Source organism: Pogoniulus pusillus, chromosome 23, assembly GCF_015220805.1.
Source record: "Pogoniulus pusillus isolate bPogPus1 chromosome 23, bPogPus1.pri, whole genome shotgun sequence".
Taxonomy (NCBI): domain Eukaryota; kingdom Metazoa; phylum Chordata; class Aves; order Piciformes; family Lybiidae; genus Pogoniulus; species Pogoniulus pusillus.
The window spans coordinates 4,116,661-4,136,953 of record NC_087286.1 but is presented as its reverse complement, the minus strand read 5'-3'; the positions used below and the strand labels follow the sequence as shown (position 1 = coordinate 4,136,953).

The window sequence follows — 20,293 nt, the reverse complement described above, 5'->3', positions numbered from 1 at the left end:
GGATCTGGGGGTGCTGATTGATACCCACCTGAACATGAGCCAGCAGTGTGCCCAGGTGGCCAAGAGAGCCAGTGGCATCCTGGCCTGCATCAGGAATGGTGTGGCCAGCAGGAGCAGGGAGGTCATTCTGCCCCTGTACTCTGCACTGGTTAGACCACACCTTGAGTGCTGTGTTCAGTTCTGGGCCCCCTAGTTTAGGAGGGACATTGAGATGCTTGAGCATGTCCAGAGAAGGGCAACGAGGCTGGGGAGAGGCCTTGAGCACAGCCCTACGAGGAGAGGCTGAGGGAGCTGGGATTGGTTAGCCTGGAGAAGAGGAGGCTCAGGGGAGACCTCATTGCTGTCTACAACTACCTGAGGGGAGGTTGTGGCCAGGGGGAGGTTGCTCTCTTCTCTCAGGTGGCCAGCACCAGAACGAGAGGACACAGCCTCAGGCTGTGGCAGGGGAAATTTAGGCTGGAGGTGAGGAGAAAGTTCTTCCCTGAGAGAGTCATTGGGCACTGGAATGGGCTGCCCGAGGAGGTGGTGGAGTTGCCGTCCCTGGAGCTGTTCAAGGCAGGATTGGACGTGGCACTTGGTGCCATGGTCTGGCCTTGAGCTCTGTGGTAAAAGGGTTGGACTTGATGATCTGTGAGGTCTCTTCCAACCTTGGTGATATTGTGATGTATCATACCCTTCTTTCAGGGAAAACTAGTCAGCCCAAATCGTTGCACTACTCCAGGCAGAGTGACTTTGGAGTCTGGAGTAGCCTTTTAACATGTAGTAGAGGCAGAACTTTTTCTTGTAGCTGTCACCAGAGTGGAGCTAACCTGAAGGGTTGTATCATGCCCACCTGTGGGCTGCCATCCATCATTTTAATGGTTTAGCATATTGCAGCAGACTGCCCAGAAAGAATCCTACAGACTGTTTTTGCTCTAGGTAACTTTTGCCTTCAAAGTGTTACTCATAGATGAACTTCAGCTGCATGCCTACTAAGAGTCAATGCTCTAAGTATCAGTGATTTTTATGTCTCAAAATAGGTCTTGTGGGAAGATTTACATCTTAAATTCGACTGTCAGGGATATTTGGAGATCTCTGGAAGTAAGCAGTCCTTTCAGATTGCAGAGGTTTAATTCTAGGGTGGATTCTGCAAATAATTCATTATTCAGATAGCTGATTAAACCAGAAGAATAAACCTGAAAAGGTCCCCTGTGAAACTGGGTAATTCTACCTTCCATCAGCTCCACGGGGAGCTGTCTATTGCAAGAGATATTCTGTGTGTTGCAAGCCTGAATCCTTGGCATTAAAAATTATCATTTGCTTGTAAATGACAAGGAACAGAGAGGAGTGGGTGCTGAAATGCATAAGAATGACTTTTCCTGTCTTAAACAGAGAGAGTGATTTGCCATTGGAATGGGCTGCCCAGGGAAGTGGTGGAGGCACCATCCCTGGAAGTGTTCAAGGAAAGCCTGGCTGAGGCACTTAGTGCCATGGTCTGGTTGACTGGATAGGGCTGGGTGCTAGGTTGGACTGGATGAGCTTGGAGGTCTCTTCCAACCTGCTTGATTCTATGATAAAGAGTTCAGTATCTCAGCAAACAGAGGGTGTGGAACAGAAAAGACTTTGCATTCTCTGCCCTTCCTGCTCAGCTTTTCACATTTCTGAGGAAGGAGTAGAGTCTGATCTGGTGGATGGAGGTGAGAATGGAAACATAAATGGCTTTTCACTGAGCTGTACATTGGCTTTAGCAAAGCTTTTCTTGTGGTAATAGGTATACAGATCCAAATCCAGGGCAAGATGCTGAGCTGTGTGCCTAAATTTCTCATCTAGCTACTCTGTGCTGATTTGTGCTGGAGGGAAATACCTATTTCTTCTATGAATCTGGTCCCTGAAGACCTGAACTTCCATTCCACAGGGAGCTGAAGGTGTGGAAGTATCTGTCTGTTTAGGTGTTTCATTAGCCTGCAGGGAGTTAATGGAGGGAGACACCCTCCTGTACAGTGAGTCACTGTCTTCAAACAGGGGACTGAGAGAGGTAGGAGGAATCCTTCCCTGGAACTACTTGTCTGCCTTTATTGATCATTAAGGAGAGCTTGATGGGGGAGTTTAGATTAATCATCAAAAATCACCTCTCTAAAATTAGGAATTGAGTCTAAAGCAACTCATTTAGCCTTCTCTCAGTACTACTGGGGAGAGATGGAAACACTCCAAGAAGAATGGCTGTGACTGGAGTGAATTTGCTGGTTGGACACCTAGGTGTTAGGGATTAGGTGGCATGAACCCCACCTTTAGACAGAAATTCTGCAGTCTCAGAAAGGGAGAATTTTCCCTTAAATTTGAAGGGAAAGTGATGACAGTAGAAAATGAAGAGACTCAGCTACTTGTGTTCTGTTGTTTTCTAAGTGCTAGTGATAATTAAATGGCCTACCAAATTTAGCACAGAGCTAATTGATTAATTTTCATCTTTATCAACATAATATTCATTCCACAGGGTTTATAAACAAGAACAAGAAGCAGTATGGTTGTATATAGAATCATAGAATCAAGCAGGTTGGAAGAGACCTCCAAGCTCATCCAGTCCAACCTATCCCCCAGCCCTATCCAGTCAACCAGACCATGGCACTAAGTGCCTCATCCAGTCTCTTCTTGAAGACCTCCAGGGACAGTGCCTCCACCACCTCCCTATGCATTTAGTGATATACATGGATGTGTATGTACAGCATCTGCTGTTCTGTGTAACACTCTGCAGTTAAATACAGTCAGATAAATACAATCCAAGACACAGAGGAGCATTCAAGCATCACTTCAATGCTTTAAAAACAAGCCTGACAGAGATATACCTCTAAATGACTGCAAGGCAATCAGTGTCTCAGCTTCTCTTTTTCCATAGGTAATTGAGTTAGAAAGAGAAAACAAGCACTGAAAATGGCCTCTAGGTAGTCATTTTCAGCCAAAATACTTCTGAAATAATCTGTTTAACTGGGTGAAGAGAAAGACTGGAAATAAGTCTTTACCATTGGGCTTGAAAGCTTCTGAGTTCAAGACTGCCAGAGCTTGTGAATAGAGGGTAGGATTATTTATGGTAAAAAAGCCTGGATAAAGGGAGGCTCAGGGCAGAGCTCACTGCTGTCTACAACTACCTGAAGGGAGGCTGTAGCCAGGTAGGGTTGGGCTCTGCTGCCAGGCAACAGAAGAAGGGGACACAGCCTGAAGTTGTGCCAGGCAAGGTCTAGGCTAGATGTTGTTAGGAAGTTGTTGTCAGAGAGAGTGATTGGCATTGGAATGGGCTGCCCAGGGAGGTGGTGGAGTTGCTGTGCCTGGAGGTGTTGAAGCCAAGCCTGGATGAGGCACTTAGTGCCATGGTCTGGTTGATTGGCCAGGGCTGGGTGCTAGGTTGGCCTGGCTGAGCTTGGAGGTCTCTTCCAACCTGGTTGCTTCTATGATTCTATGAAATAAGCTGCTGATGATCAGAATTATGTTCCTGCTGTGATGCCCTCAAGCTTTACAGTTACCCAGACTCAAGAGTGGTCTACATGGCTTTGATAAGGTAGAAATGACTTGGATCTTCATCTATTCTTACAAGCACATTTGACTGGTGGATTTTTTTTTGTTGCATGAGAAATCTTTGATTATTTTTTATTGCTTTGTGTAGTTTTCTGGCAGGGCATGAGACTACCTAAATTACATTGTGAATATCACAGAATTGCTTCTAGTGCACCGTGGGGAGGGTGGTCTGTAGTGCACTGACTGTGAAAGTAGCTGCGCTGAATGGAGAAGAGCTTCTGGAGGTTGAGGTCAGTTCCAGGTCCCCTCAAAGCCCATGTGCAAATTGACCTGGTGACCCTTGCCTTCTCAGACTGAAGATTTCCTGACTAGCACTTGGCTTTGTGAGAAAAGTTGTTAAGCAGATGGAAAGAAGCAGACTTTATGGAAGATTTTTCAGAGAGATATACAAAAGACTGAAAAGTTCATGAAAAAGGCTGAGAATTTCTTTGTCTCCTTCAGTTCTTCAACCTGTGTTCAACACTTTTCATGAGCCTTCTTCCATCTTTATAAGCCCTTCCTGTTCATCAGAATTTCAGCTGGAAAATAGGCATACATTTCAGTGCACATCCTGGCTCTCTCCACAATGCCTGTGGCATCAATGGGCAGCTTTCAGCACTGACTGTCCACTTCATTCCATGGCCAAACACGGGCAGAGGATGCAGGAGGTTTTGATGTCTTTGCTGTGCTTTTCTGTATCCTGAAATGCCAGGTGAGTTTTCATCTTCCAAGCTGGGAGTCAGTGTCTGACACGAATGGCAGAAGACTCTAGTTTTGTATGAAGAGAGGGGAAATATTCAGGCACCAGAGTTGTATCACAAAAACTGAGCGGAGGAGGCGCAGTCAGTGAGAGCAGGGAGTGCAGAGCTGACTTCAGAGCAGGTCCGAGATGAGATCTGAGGCATGAATGCAAGCTGCAGAGACAGAGACAGAAAGAACAGTGATGACTACTCTCAGGAAATGATTGATACACTCAATGCAAAACCTATTAATGAGGTCTTCAGGATTATACAGCATTGGACACTGAACCACATCTCTGGAAAGACCCTTCAAGTTTTGAAACCTTCTTATCCTGGCAATGAACTCAGTCACTTCTTTGATTTTTTTTTTTTATATTAATTTTCAAAAAGCCTAAGTGTTACCAATTTAATTCTGTCTCTTTGATCCCACAGAATTGCTCTTTTTTTCAATAGGGACTAATGTATTTGATGCCCATCTTTGAAACATTCCCCTTGTTTTCAGAGAGCATAGGAAATGTCCTTGCGTTTCCCCAAGTGTGTTAATGGACTTCTTAATGAGTGAAGATCTGTCTTTTATGTGACTTCTAAATTACAGTTTTTCCACCACTGCCACAGCCTAGGGGCACCATCTTTGGATGGGCTCTGAGGAGAAAAGTGCTTTGAACTAGGCTGCACTCAGTAAGGCAGCAGGATGTTGCTAGAAAACTTCTCTTCCCAGTGCTTGCTAAGTGATGTGCTCTAGTGTAAGCCCAAACTGTCATTAGCTTGGTTTTCCTGTTTTGATTCAGGCAGTCTTGGCAGTTGGGCTAATGGTTGGACATGATCATAGAATCATAAAATCAGTCAGGGTTGGAAGGGACCACAAGGATCAGACAGTTCCAATCCCTCTGACATGGACAGGGACACCCTACCCTAGAGCAGGCTGCCCACAGCCTCAGCCAGCCTGGCCTGAAACACCTCCAGCCATGGGGCCTCAACCACCTCCCTGGGCAACCCATTCCAGCCTCGCACCACTCTCCTGCTCAATAACTTCCTCCTCACCTCCAGGCTGAATCTCCCCACCTCCAGCTTTGCTCCATTCCCCCCAGTCCTGTCACTCCCTGACAGCCTAAAAAGTCCCTCCCCAGCTTTTTTGTAGTCCCCTTCAGATCCTGGAAAGCCACAAGAAGGTCACCTGGGAGCCTCCTCTGCTCCAGCCTGCACAGCCCCAACTCTTTCAGTCTGTGCTCACAGCAGAGCTGCTGCAGCCTCTGAGCATCCTCCTGGCCCTGCTCTGGACATGCTCCAGCATCTGCACAGCCCTCTTGTAATAGGTGAGATCCCACCTGGAGTATTGTATCCAGCTCTGGAGTCCCCAATGCAAGAAGGACATGGATATGTTGGGGAGCATCCAGAGCAGGGCCACAAAGATTATCAGAGGGCTGGAGCACCTCAGCTATGAGAAAAGGCTGAGGGAATTGGTTTTGTTCAGCCTGGAGAAGAAAAGGCTCTGGGGAGACCTTATAGCTGCCTTCCAGTACTTGAAAAGGTCTAATAGCAAAGCTGGTGAGGGACTTTTGGAAGGACCTATGGTGGTAGGACAAGAGGCAATGGTTTTAAGCTAAAGCAGGGTGTTAAATATTATGAAGAGTTTCTTTACTGTGTGGGTAGTGAGACACTGGGTTTGCCCAGAGGAACCCTGGATGCCTCATCCCTGAAAGTATTGAAGACCTCCATGGTTTTTTGTGTAAGCCGTGGGGTGAAAACCACTCACTGTGCTTTTCAGTAAGGTTCATGCCAGGTTACTGCACTCTGCACTGGTTAGACCACACCTTGAGTACTGTGTTCAGTTCTGGGCCCCCCAGTTTAGGAGGGTCATTGAGATGCTTGAGCGTGTCCAGAGAAGGGCGACGAGGCTGGGGAGAGGCCTTGAGCACAGCCCTACGAGGAGAGGCTGAGGGAGCTGGGATTGGTTAGCCTGGAGAAGAGGAGGCTCAGGGGAGACCTCATTGCTGTCTACAACTACCTGAAGGGTAGTTGTGGCCAGGAGGAGGTTGCTCTCTTTTCTCAGGTGGCCAGCACCAGAACAAGAGGACACAGCCTCAGGCTGCACCAGGGGAGATTTAGGCTGGAGGTGAGGAGAAAGTTCTTCCCTGAGAGAGTCATTGGACACTGGAATGGGCTGCCCGGGGAGGTGGTGGAGTCGCCGTCCCTGGAGCTGTTCAAGGCAGGATTGGACGTGGCACTTGGTGCCATGGTCTGGCCTTGAGCTCTGTGGTAAAGGGTTGGACTTGATGATCTGTGAGGTCTCTTCCAACCCTGATGATACTGTGGTACTGTGAAATGCTGATTTGAAAAGTAACATTTTAAACCAGACTGTTGTAGTTATTAAGGCAGACTCTGGCACATTGGACATTCTCGTCTCAGGAATCACTGCTCTGTTTGGCTTTCTAAATGATCCTTTCCTAGGCTGAACAGGAGCTGCTCTTCTACAACAGCTGAGTTGTTACAGCAGATGCTTCACAAACTGCAGCTCTCTGTCCCTGCAACAAATGCAGAGCCCTTGCTTTCTGGAAAGCACACCACCTATCCTCTGCAGGCAGATGAGACCAACAACAGGTGCTTTTTTTTCCCCCTCAAGGCATTGTGAGATTTATAACAAAACATAAGTAAGCCATAACCAACAAATCAAGAGTAATATTCTGCCCAGGAGGCTTTTGGTTAACTGTAAAATAGTTTAGTGTTCTTCTTTTTCTTTAAGCCTGAGGAAAACCAACACACTGAAGCATCCTCACAGTATTCCATTTCTTTTTTTTATGTCTTTTCCCTCCCCCCATTTTGTTTCTCTAAATAGCAGGATTACCTACATGGATGCAAACTAACATCACCAGCTTTGCTTTTGCTTCTGATGGGATTGGCTGCAGGTTACATCTGGAATTGCATTTGATGTTTTTTGGAGACTGAAGGACTGAAAATAGTTGATGTATTAACTGGGACATAACAAAAACTCTGGACACTGATGGCTATAGCCACCCCCACCCCACGGCCAGTAAGCCAGTATCAGATGAAATGTGAGCCTGCTGGTCAATTGCTTACCTGTTGGTGGCAGTGAGATTGAATGCAGTCTCAGCACTGGTGACTGTGACCAGCAGTTAGTCAGGATTTTTAGAGCAAGCCACAAAAATCATCTTTTCTGGTGATTCATCACTGCTTGCAGAGGCTGCAGTCCAGACTGGCTCAGGAGCAGTGTGGCCAGTGGGACAAGGGAGGTTCTTCTGCCCCTGTGCTCAGCTCTGCTCAGGCCACAGCTTGAGTGCTGTGTCCAGTTCTGGGCTCCTCAATTCAAGAGAGATGTTGAGGTGCTGGAAGGTGTCCGGAGAAGGGCAACGAAGCTGGTGAGGGGCCTGGAGCACAGCCCTGTGAGGAGAGGCTGAGGGAGCTGGGGGTGTGCAGCCTGCAGAAGAGGAGGCTCCAGGCAGAGCTCATTGCTGTCTGCAGCTGCCTGAAGGGAGGCTGTAGCCAGGTGGGGTTGGGCTCTGCTGCTCCTAGGCAACCAGAAATGGAACAAGGGGACAGACAGAGCCTCAAGTTGTGGCAGGGGAGGTCTAGGCTGGATGTTAGGAGGAAGTTGTTGTCAGAGAGAGTGATTGGCATTGGAATGGGCTGCCCAGGGAGGTGGTGGAGTTGCTGTCCCTGGAGGTGTTGAAGCCAAGCCTGGCTGAGGCACTTAGTGCCATGGTCTGGTTGCTTGGCCAGGGCTGGGTGCTAGGTTGGCCTGGTTGAGCTTGGAGCTCTCTTCCAAACTAGCTGATTCTATGATTTCATGATTCTATGACTACCTGGACTTGGGTTCTGATCTCTTACAGTAATTGCTCTGCTGTGTGTCAGACCACATGTCAGGTAGGATATGGGCTTCCCCAGCCACTGCAAATGAATGTCACTGATTTCAGTGCTGAATTATGGTGACTGAGAGTCTGATTCAGCAGGTGTAGATGTACCACAGGAAAGAGGGAAAAAAAAAGAGGTACATCTTACATCAAGCAGCAGGCAGTCTGGCACACGCATTTAGCATTTGGGACAGCTCCCCTGCTTAGCTCCTCATTTATATTCCACTTGCATCAGCTGAATGTGTTGCTACATTGACTTTTGGAGAAAGATAACCCTTTCTTCTCTGAAACTTCACATAACTCATTTTGTGTTTGTTTCCACCATTCCCAACACTTCTGGCGTGAGCAGGGAGTTAAGTTAACCCACCAAGAGCAGTGTAAGGACAGCAGGGTAAGGGAGATGACTCTCCCTCTTTACTCTGCTCTCCTGAGACCCCACCTGGAGTACTGTGTGCTGTGCTGGGGACTCCAGAACAAGAAGGAACTTTTGGAGTGAGTCCAGGGGAGGGCCATGAAGATGCTCAGAAAGCTGGTGCAGCTCTGCTATGAGGACAGGCTACAGGAGCTGGGGCTGTGCAGCCTGGAGAAGAGAAGGCTTCCAGGAGACCTTGGAGTGGCCTTCCAGGTTCGGAAGGAGGCTACAGGGAGGCTGGGGAGGGACTATTGACAAGCTCTTGTAATGACAGGACAAGGAGTGATGGGTTTAAACTGGCAGAGGGGAGATTCAAAATAGATGTTAGGAAAGGGTTCTTTGCAGTGAGGGTGGTGAGACACTGGCACAGGTTGCCCAGGGAGGTTGTGGCTGCTCCCTCCCTGGAAGTGTTCAGGGCCAGGTTGGATGAGGCCTTGGGCAATCTGTTCTAGTGGGAGGTGTCCCTGCCTATGGCAGGGGGATGGAAGTGGCTGAGCTTTGAGGTCCCTTCCAACCTAAGCCATTCTATAATTCTGTGAAAGTGCCTCATTTAAAACTTAAAATGCATCACCCTCTGTTGCTCTGTGTCAGACCAAGGAAATGCACCTCCCTGGTGGGTTTTTTGTCTTTTTCCTTTTTAATGTGTAGATTGGTTTTGGTTTTGGTTTCTATTTTTGGTCTTTTTTTTTTTTCCCCTTTGTGTGTGTGTTTGTGTGGTTTTGATTTAATTTTTAGTTCTGACTGGCCATTATTTTCAAGTCTTTAATGAGAAGACTCTAGCAATGATTAATTTACATAATGTAAGTGCAGTGTGCACTTGCAGCCCAGACAAGCCAAGCAGAGCCTGGGCTGCAGCAGCAGAAGTGTGGCCAGCAGGGCCAGGGAGGTGATTCTATCCCTCTACATCACTCTGCTGAGACCCCACCTGGAGTACTGCAGTTCTGGAGTCCCTATTACAAGAAGGATGTGGAGATGCTGGAGTGTGTCCAGAGCAGGGCCAGGAGGATGCTGAGAGGCTGCAGCAGCTCTGCTGTGAGCACAGACTGAAAGAGTTGGGGCTGTGCAGGCTGGAGCAGAGGAGGCTCCCAGGTGACCTTCTTGTGGCCTTCCAGGATCTGAAGGGGGCTACAAAAAATCTGGGGAGGGACTTTTGAGGCTGTCAGGGAATGACAGGACTGGGGGGAATGGAGCAAAGCTGGAGGTGGGGAGAGTCAGCCTGGATGTGAGAAGGAAGTTGTTCATGATGAGAGTGGTGAGAGGCTGGACTGGGTTGCCCAGGGAGGTGGTTGAGGACCCATGGCTGGAGGTGTTTGAGGCCAGGCTGGCTGAGGCTGTGTGCAGCCTGCTCTAGGGTAGGGTGTCCCTGGGCATGGCAGGGGGGTTGGAACTGTCTGCTCCTTGTGGTTCCTTACAACCTTGACTGATTCTATGATATCAAGTGGCCATGACTTTCAAATATCAAGCCTAAGAATATTCCAGATATAAAGATTGTCAGCAGTAACAGAGAGCAGAAATCCCAGAAAGGAGAAAATTTACCTCTTTCTTGTTCAGATGAATCTCACTCTATGAACTGAAACAGTGAGAGATTTATGAAGCAATTTTTTTTCTTACTGAAACAATTCATTTAAGTAGGTCAAAAGTGAAATGAAATATGTTAAAAGATAAAGCAATGAGCAGGGAACAGATTAATACCTGAAAATCTGCAATTTGGAATTGTGTTGCTACAGCTGAACAGCAAGAAGGACTATTTTAGAGGTCATTCATGATGATTTATGCAATGCATTTGGAGTTCCCCACTGGAGGAATATAAATCATGAAAGCCATGTCTTAATTTTCTTCTCAATTAGTGTTCTTAACCTGCTTTCTGTTCTAATGTTAGGATGGATGAGCCATGTCTGGGGCCTCATCATTAAAAGCAGTCAGTCTGTGCTACTTAAAACCTCAAATTTAAGTAGAATCTTTGAAGGTATTTAAAGTTGGGTTCTAATTTTCCCCCTCCCCCCCCATGGCAGATATTATTACTAAGGTACAATACTCTACATCACTTCCACTGAGGTTTCTGTGGAGGCTCAAAGAAGTCCTGGATGTTGTGGAGGCAGGGAATTAATGTGGCTGAATCAGGAATACATATACAAATAGATTTATTCTATGTTCCTGAACCCCCACCCCCAAAACTATACACAGAAATTAATTCAGTTTAATTAGCAGACTCAGTTTCATTGAGAACATCTTACAAAGGATGCTAGAGATAAATTTGGCTATTCTAGAAGTCAGGGAATGGAAAAGGCTAAGCTATAAACACAGCTTTCCCAGTGCCAATCAGGCTGAGCAGACAGTTTACTACTCACAGGTCTGAGAGAAAAGGCAGTGCAGATGTTTGTCAGCTCTCTCCTTCAAAAGACATCTGAGCCTCCTTAGGCCTATTAGGTTTGCACAAAGGGTGCTTATGGTGGGAAGCTGCTCAAAGCAGGGACGGTCTGGTCCCTCAGGAGCTTGTCCTTTGCAGCGCCAGGGGACTCTCTGCAGGAATTATCCAGGTGGGGGAGAACTCTAAGGCAGGAAGCACCCCAATATTTATCCCTTTCCTAGACAAAGAGCAGAGTTACCACTGCCTAGGCATGAAGTCCACAGCCAATCCCTGACCCAATCCCAGCGTGGGCACTGCACGGGCACCCCTTGTGCAAGAAGGACTCTTTGCTCCCCCTGCTTCAAGCCTGCAGGGCAGGGGAGGGGAACAGGTTTTATAGAATCATAGAATCTACCAGGTTGGAAGAGACCTCCAAGATCATCCACTCCAACCTAGCACCCAGCCCTATCCAGTCAACCAGACCATGGCACTAAGTGCCTCATCCAGGCTTTTCTTGAAGACCCCCAGGGACGGTGCCTCCACCACCTCCCTGGGCAGCCCATTCCAATGCCAATCACTCTCTCTGTGAAGAACTTCTTCCTAACATCCAGCCTAGACCTACCCTGGCACAACTTGAGACTGTGTCCCCTTGTTCTATTGCTGGTTACCTGGGAGAAGAGGCCACCCCCCACCTGGCTACAATGTCCCTTCAGGTAGTTGTAGACAGTAATAAGATCACCCCTGAGCCTCCTCTTCTCCAGGCTAAACAGGCCCAGCTCCCTCAACCTCTCCTCATAGGATTTGTGTTCCAGGCCCCTCACCAGCTTTGTTGCCCTCCTCTGGACATGTTCCAACACCTCAACATCTCTCTTGAATTGAGGAGCCCAGAACTGGACACAGTACTCAAGGTGTGGCCTGAGCAGTGCTGAGTATAGGGGAAGAAGAACCTCCCTTGTCCTACTGGCCACACTGTTCCTGATGCAGGCCAGGATGCTATTGGCTCTCTTGGCCACCTGGGCACACTGCTGGCTCATCTTCAGCTTACTCCATGCATTTCCTCTGCCATTTAAACCATGGAGGAAGAGGAATTTGGGGATATTCACAGCTCCAGCACAACTGGTTGCTGAAAACATTATGGACAGTAAATCAGTTTCCTGAGCATCCAATGTAGCAGTGATGTGTTCATCTGTTCTGTGTTTTCAAAATCATTAGAGGTTTAGAATGGCTTAGGGTCTTCATCAGAGATGTCTCAGAAAGCCTCCAATACATCACTTCAATTAAAACCACTACCTGCTGAGCCCTTGGCTTTGCCTTGAAGAGCATAGCTTGTAAAAGAGCAAACTTTGTGCTCTGGTCCATGTACAACTCTGTCTTCATTTCAGTAAAGCATTTGACACTGCCTCCCACAGCATCCTTCTGGCTAAACTGAGGCTGTGTGGTCTGGGTGATCAGGTAGTGAGGTGGACTGGGAACCAGTTGAAGGAAAGAAGCCAGAAAGTTGTGGTCAATGGGATGGAGTCTAGTTGGAAGCTAGTGGGGTCCCACAGGGGTCAGTACTGGGACCAGTTCTGTTCAACATATTCATCAATGACCAATACAGGCTGGGATGTGATTGCTGGAGAGCAGCCCTGTGGAGAGGGACCTGGGGGTCCTGGTGGATAACATCCATGGCACAGCAATGTGTCCTTGTGGCCAAGAAGGCCAATGGGATCCTGGGGTGTATTAGGAGGAGTGTGTCCAGCAGATCAGGGGAGGTTCTCCTCCCCCTCTACTCTGCCTTGGTGAGACCTCATCTTGAATACTGCAGGGATCTGCTGGAGGGGATCCAGCAGAGGGCTATGAGGATGATTAGAGGACTGGAGGGCATGGCTGATGAGGAGAGGCTGAGGGACCTGGGGCTACTTAGTCTGGAGAAGAGAAGACAAGACTTAGAGAGGCTTTGATAAATATTTTTAAGTATCTGAAGGCTGCTGGGGGGGCGGCAGGGGGACAGGCTCTGCTCACTGCTCCCTGGGATAGGACAAGGAACAATAGATGTAAGTTGCAGAAAAAGAGGTTCCAGCTCAACACAAGGGAGAACTTCTTTACTGTAAGGGTCCCAGAGCCCTGGCACAGGCTCCCCAAAGAGGTTGTGGAGTCTTATTCTCTGGAGCCTTTCCAGGCCTGTCTGGATGTGTTCCTCTGTGATCTGTGCTAGATTGTGTGGTCCTGCTCTGGCAGGGGATTGGACTGGATGAACTCCTTGGGTCCTTTCCAACCCCTAATATCCTGTGAACCTGTGACTGGAGAGGAGGTGTTACATTACTTGATCATTTTAAATAACTTTTCAATCAGAACTATTCTATTGTTCTATGAACTTGACTGTTATGGTGCACTGGAGAATCCACCTGAGTGTGCATCTCCAGACATATATAAACTGATCAATGTATGAGATCACATCTTCGCTCTGCCACTTATCCTACTTGCAGAAATAACTTCAGCTGGAGTTTTCACATTCTTACACCTTGAAATATCAAGTACCACGAGGTAAAAACTAGAAGGAAATTTGCCTCTTCTCATTGTGATAATCATAGAACTTCTTGGTTTGGTTTGTATTTTACTAAGGTTGCGGGAATCCATCCAGAATGCAAGATATTCCAGCAGGTGGTGAAAGAGGAGGCACTCTGCTTAGAAAAGAATGAATCTGTTTCAGCTGATCTTAAAGGTAACTCTCCTGGCTTTCAAGGTCTGATATGAATATCTCATGTATATTATTTCAGAGACATCATGTCTAGACACAGACAATGGCATCCTGGCCTGTATCAGGAACAGTGTGGCCTGTAGTACAGGGGAGGAATAACCTCCCTTGTCCTCAGCACTGGGCTGGTCACATCTTGGGTATTGTGTGCAGTTCTGGGCTCCTCAATTCAAGAGAGATGTTGAGAAACTGGAACGTGTCTGGAGAAGGGAGATGAAGCTGGTGAGAGGCCTGGGGCACAGCCCTGTGAGGAGAGGCTGAGGGAGCTGGGGGTGTGCAGCCTGCAGAAGAGGAGGCTCAGGGCAGAGCTCATTGCTGTCTACAGCCACCTGAAGAAAGGTTGTAGCCATGTGGGGTTGGGCTCTTCTCCCAGGCAAGCAGCAATAGAACAAGGGGACACAGTTTCAAGTTGTGCCAGAGGAGGTCTGGGCTAGATGTTAGGAGGAAGTTGTTGGCAGAGAGAGTGATTGGCATTGGAATGGGCTGCCCAGGGAGGTGGTGGAGTCACCATCCCTGGAAGTGTTGAAGCCAAGCCTGGCTGGGGCACTTGGTGCCATGGTCTGGTTGCTTGTCCAGGGCTGGGTGCTAGGTTGGCCTGGATGATCTTGGAGGTCTCTTCCAACCTGAGTGATTCTATGATTTTATAATACCATTTGTTTTCCTGAGTCAAAATTTGATTTCTGTTTCATTTGGTTTCTTAATATTTGAACTGGGACTTTGCCTCATCTATTTTAGTTATCTTTAAATGCTCAATGTCAAAGTCAGTTTGCCTTCCTAGATTCCCTTAAAGTAAATGGAGGAAGATGGTTGCCCTTAGAACATATTTAATTGCCTCTGGTTAAGATTCTTCCTTTAGAATGAGATTAATAATTTTCTGGAGTCTTATTTTTCTTTGCAAACTACAGAATGATAAATTCAGACACTGACAAGTTTAGATGCTCAGTTAGGGCAGGAAAAACCTGCTTGAAATGTCTTCACATTGCTGAAATAATTTGTGTGTCCTGTTTAATTGATATTCAAACCTCCTAAGAATCATCCACAGAAGACACTGAAAAACACGAACTCATTCAGCATGCAAATGTCTCAATCTGAAGTAGTTCCACGTTCTTGCAATGGTGCAGAGTTGTGCCTAATGAGTGTCATCAGTAGAGCCCAAGGTGCAGTTCCTCTCATCATGAAGTAGATGTGTAAAACAAGCCAGTAGAATCAAGTTCTAAAAACCTTTTATTTTCCCCACTGTCTAAAAGAGACACTCCTGAGTTGTTGAACAAAGACTTAAATGTCTCTGATGGTGACACTTCTTGATGTAATTTCTGCTCTAGTTGTTTTTATGGACTGCCAGGTGTCTTGGGCAACCACTTGTTTCTTGAAATCCTCAGCATGTAAAATGCTCTTTCTCCCTCTGGACAAAGTGGTTTATTTGATCTAAGCTGAAGGTGTCACTGGAAATGAAGCCAGGTTTAAGAAGACTTCAGACATATACATTCCACTCCTACATAAGGTCACCTGATTCACATTTTTAACCCCATTTTCAAACAGGTTACATTTTTAGACCTATCTCCTTAGAGGTGCTGTAGTCCCTCTAAGAGAGAACTCTGAAGTCTTTTAGTCTAAATGTGTGGGCCAGGCCATGTGTAAGTGAATGAGTTGCCCAGGGAGGTGGTGGAGTCACTGTCCCTGGAGGTGTTCAAGAAAAGACTGGATGAGGCACCTGGTGCAGTGGTCTGGTTGACTGGATAGGGCTATGTGGTGGGTTGGACTGGATGAGCTTGGAGGTCTCTTCCAACCTGCTTGGTTCTATGATTCTAAGTGGGACTTACATTACCTGACTTTATTCATCCAAAAATTAGCAGCCTAATTTAGGCTACAAACATCAGAGAGACCTGAGTATTTGCAGTGAGTGATTCATCCTGTCCTCAGAAAGGCACCACTAATACATGGGCTGAATCATGTGTTTGAAGTCCCCGTCCCTTTCTACTGATTACAGAGGGAACACAGTTAAGATTAGCTAACATATTTCAGACAATTAAAATTAAAGATAATGAGTCAGGGTTTCTATTTACCCATCTGGAAAATTTGGGATACCAGGAACTTCATCCTCCAAAGATGATGTAACACTCTGGGTTATTAACAGGACTGTCCTTTTGGAAGTCAGAGAGTAACTCCTCAGTAATATTGCTTCCACATTTCAGCTCTTGACAAGTTTAGATTTGCCTTGTCATCAGTCACAGAGGAAACAAAAAAGCATCAGTGAAAGAAAATAACACCTCTAAAATGAAACTCATGCACTGCTTTATATCCACTTTACGACTACCTGGAGATCAGTTCCAGTTACATCATGCTGGTTTTTTTTCTCTTGCTTCAGACAACCTTTACACACTGATTATTTTTCTGAGCTGCACCCACACCTACATGCCAACAGACACTTTGTGACCACAGCTTGAGACTCACTGTGATGCATCTGTGGCAATACTGTGATTACCTATAACTTCTGAAGACCCTTCTTAATGCCTTATAGCTAGTAGCATGTCAACACAAAGAAGCATAGAATGTCAACACATAGAAGCATAGAATCAACCAGGTTGGAAGAGACCTCCAAGATCATCCACTCCAACCCAGCCCTGTCCAATCAACTAGACCATGACACTAAGTGCCTCATCCACTCTTTTCTTCAACACCTCCAGGGACAGCAACTCCACCACCTCCCTGGGCAGCCTGGAGAAATCACTCTCTCTGTGAAGAGCTTCCTCCTTACATCCAGCTTATACCTTCCCCCCGCACAACTTGTCCTGAGTCATCACCTGCAATCTCTGGTTTAAAAAAACCTCATGAATGCCAATTGGTCAGATCACAGGGAGAGTGATTTGCTGTTGGAAGGGGCTGCCCAGGGAGGTGGTGGAGTCATCATCCCTGGAGGCATTCAAGAAAAGACTAGATGGGGCACTTAGTGCCATGGTCATGTTGACTGGACAGGGCTAGGTGCTAGGTTGCACTGGGTGATGTTGGAGGTCTCTTCCAACATGGTTGATTCTATGATCTATTCCTGGTGATGGCTGCTTTACATGATGCTGGGAGCTGTCCTTCTATCTTGAGATGAAGCTAATCCCTGTTGAAATCACAGAACACAGGAGGGTGGAAGGGACCTCTGGAGATCACTTACTCCAACCCTCCTCCTGACACAGGTACACTGAGAACAAGCCCACTGTAAAAATGACACTGATTGCCTAAACTTAGCACTATATTTCCTGTATCTCTTCTGAAATTGGAAGACACAAAGCATGGAATCAAGAGATTAAATCTGAATTTTTAAGTCTGAGGTTTTTCAGTCAGATTCTGAAACCAGTAATAAGACATCTCAAGTGTTAATAGTGCAGCATTTTTATTTTGATGACTTCTGTTTTGACAATAGAAAGAACTCTGCTTTGCTTGGCTTTCAGACAGTGTCTGCTTGTATTTCAGGTGCCTTCTCTGAGACAAGGTGGGGGAGGTCCATCTGGAGTGCCAGATGCCTGTGTGAGCACCAAAGTACTCAAAGAGGAGAGGGAAACAATACACTCTTTCATTGGCAGAACTGCGTGTCCTGCTATGGCTCCAGTGGGAATTAGTGGGAAAGCCAGAGGCAATCTCAGGATGGAAGATAATGATGTGCTGCTCCCTGTGTGGTTCTTTATTTAGAGGCACTTTCTTTTTCAGGATGTGCCAGAGATTGGGATGGTCTAACCTGCTGGCCCAGAGCTGCTTCTGGGGAAGTGGTTCAAGTTCCCTGTCCAACATTTTTTGAAGAAATCACCAACATCCATGGCAAGACTTCTTTTGTCCTACTCTTTTTATCTCTAAAAATAAAAAGAACCCAAACATCTAATAGATATAAGATTCAGTAACTTGTGTATTGTTCTGGTTCACAACACTAACTCCTATCACTTCACAGACAGTAATTATTTAGACCATCAACCAAGGTGCGAATCTGTGGGGGAAGGTCCAAATGATGCCCAGAGCACACATCCATCCCATGCCCTACACGCCTGCCCAAATACCCATTTTGCCCCCCTTCCTGCTTCTCTTGCCCAGGTGGAAGAAGCAGAAAAGCAGACAAAAGCTTTGGAGTCTCTCAGTCTCTCCCAGACCCCATGTTTGGCCTTGTTTTGCAACTTGCTTTATTTGGTGACAAACAAAGGTCAGGGTCCTAGGGCTGTGTGAGAGTCTAAATCCTCTCGTTCATCAACACAGATAAAGATTAAATCCTCTTTCCCTGTGAGAAATATATGTTTGATCCAATCAATTGTCCAGAGAAGGGCGACGAGGCTGGGGAGAGGCCTTGAGCACAGCCCTACGAGGAGAGGCTGAGGGAGCTGGGATTGGTTAGCCTGGAGAAGAGAAGGCTCAGGGGTGACCTTTATTGCTGTCTACAACTACCTGAGGGGAGGTTGTGGCCAGGAGGAGGTTGCTCTCTTCTCTCAGGTGGCCAGCACCAGAACGAGAGGACACAGCCTCAAGCTATGCCAGGGGAGATTTAGGCTGGAGGTGAGGAGAAATTTCTTCCCTGAGAGAGTCATTGGACACTGGAATGGGCTGCCCGGGGAGGTGGTGGAGTCGCCGTCCCTGGAGCTGTTCAAGGTAGGATTGGACGTGGCACTTGGTGCCATGGTCTGGCCTTGAGCTCTGTGCTAAAGGGTTGGACTTGATGATCTGTGAGGTCTCTTCCAACCTTGGTGATACTGTGATACTGTAATTTGTGGCAAGAGGTCACAGACAGGGAGGAAGGGGGACTTTGAATGGAGCTACATTCTTCTTTGGACCACCGTTGCAAAGGTATGCAATAGGCTTAAGATATCAGTAATAAGTAACTAGAAACTAGAAAGGTTGGTGGAGAGAGAGGTCTCTGGAAGAGACAACCTTTTTGCATAAACAAAGGGAGGAAAGGGGGATTTGAATGGAGCTGCATTCCTCCTTGCATGAGCAAACAGAGGAATACAAAGGAGGTTGGAGTTCATGGAAAGGACACTGGAAGAAGACCCCTTACTTCATCACTGAAGACCACCAGAGAGACCACCGGATAAAAAGAGACTTGTGTGGAAGAAATACAGTATCACAGTATCATCAGGGTTGGAAGAGACCTCACAGATCATCAAGTCCAACCCTTTGCCACAGAGCTCAAGGCCAGACCATGGCACCAAGTGCCATGTCCAACCTTGCCTTGAATAGCCAGGTTGGATGAGGCCTTGAGCAACCTGTTCTAGTGGGAGGTGTCCCTGCCTATGGCAGGGGATTTGAACTGGATGATCTTTGAGGTCCCTTCCAACCTAAACCATTCTATGATCTTTCTCAGACATAACACTGTTGGTGACAAGGAGTCCTGAAACATTGATGTTTTACTGCATCTGGACATTTTCAAATGAGGCACATGTAGAATTGTGCTGGTTTGAGGATAACTGGAATATTTTCTGAGAGGAATTAAATCCTTAGCTGTGAGAGGAAAGGAAAGAAAATTACATGTACCTATATCACCCATTTGCCATTGGAATGGGCTGCCCAGGGAGGTGGTGGAGTCACCATGCCTGGAGGTGTTCCAGAAGAGCCTGGATGGGGCACTTAGTGCCATAGCCTGGTTGATTGGACAGGGCTGGATGCTAGATTGCCCTGGCTGATCTTGGAGGTCTCTTCCAACCTGGTTGATTCTATGATTCTTCTGCTGAGAAATACAACTAGTTTGTGATGGTTTGGGTGTTACCGGCCCCCCCCCCCCCTATGAAAAATCACCCAGACTAGACTTAGCAGCTCTGGAAATTGAATGAAGCTTTACATTTACAGCTTAGCACAATATACAAGCAGATATTTACAATCTATACAGCTACAGACAGAAATATACAAGTTAAAAAGGTAATACAGAAACACAACAGCCCTCCCAGAAAGCAGAGTCCCCAGGTAGGGCTCTCAACTATCCTTCTGCCTTCTCCCCACCCCACTGTCTTGCCCCAGACTTTTCCTTATGCTCAGGGTGAGTTTGGAGGATCAGCCAGGGGGCTTAGGAAGCAAATGGATTAGTCACACAGATGGCAGGTTAGGTTAGAGAGAAGTTCATGCAGCCCCAGAGACAGACTCCCTTATCTATGTTTATGTTCTTCTTATACATCTCAGCTGAACGTGACTAGACCTGTAAGTGCCCACATTAAGAATCATGTAAGAATAAATATTTGTTTGTTTTTCTCATCAACATCTTCCTCACCCCATTCATTCTGATATATTTCACCATTAAAGGCTTCCTTCTGAGAAACTGTACAGAGGAGGGATACTGGTCAGAACCATTCCCACCCTACACTGTTGCTTGTGGATTTGATGAAAGTTCCAGTAAAGGGCCTGAGGAGCAGGTGAGTTTTTTATTTGCTGTTCATAGACATCTCTAGGGTATGGTCTGAACATGTTGTGTAGTTGGATGCTTCCACACCTATGAGCCCTGTCAGACTCTAGTAATTGCCCAACTTTCAGTGTATTTAGAGTCTGGTTAACAGATTAGGTTTGATATAAAGCAAAAGAGTAGTAGGTGGTACTTTCCTCTCCATCTAATTGCCTCCTCTTGGTGTTAATGAGCAGACTCACCATTAATTCACTTGTCCTGCCTAACAAAGCCTTTGGTTCTGTGGTAAATGTGACTTGGATCCCCAGCATGCACAC

General features: G+C 46.8%; 1 protein-coding gene across 1 annotated transcript in view; it reads left to right on the top strand.

The window, feature by feature from the left end:
- Positions 1–20,293, top strand: part of LOC135185793 (vasoactive intestinal polypeptide receptor 1-like) — a 52,845-nt gene that overhangs the window by 11,773 nt on the left and 20,779 nt on the right. The window contains exons 5-7 of the mRNA XM_064162924.1: positions 13,492–13,591; positions 17,318–17,425; positions 19,880–19,989. Coding sequence (XP_064018994.1) covers positions 13,492–13,591; positions 17,318–17,425; positions 19,880–19,989 — 318 coding nt within the window. The remainder of the gene's footprint in view (positions 1–13,491; positions 13,592–17,317; positions 17,426–19,879; positions 19,990–20,293) is intronic.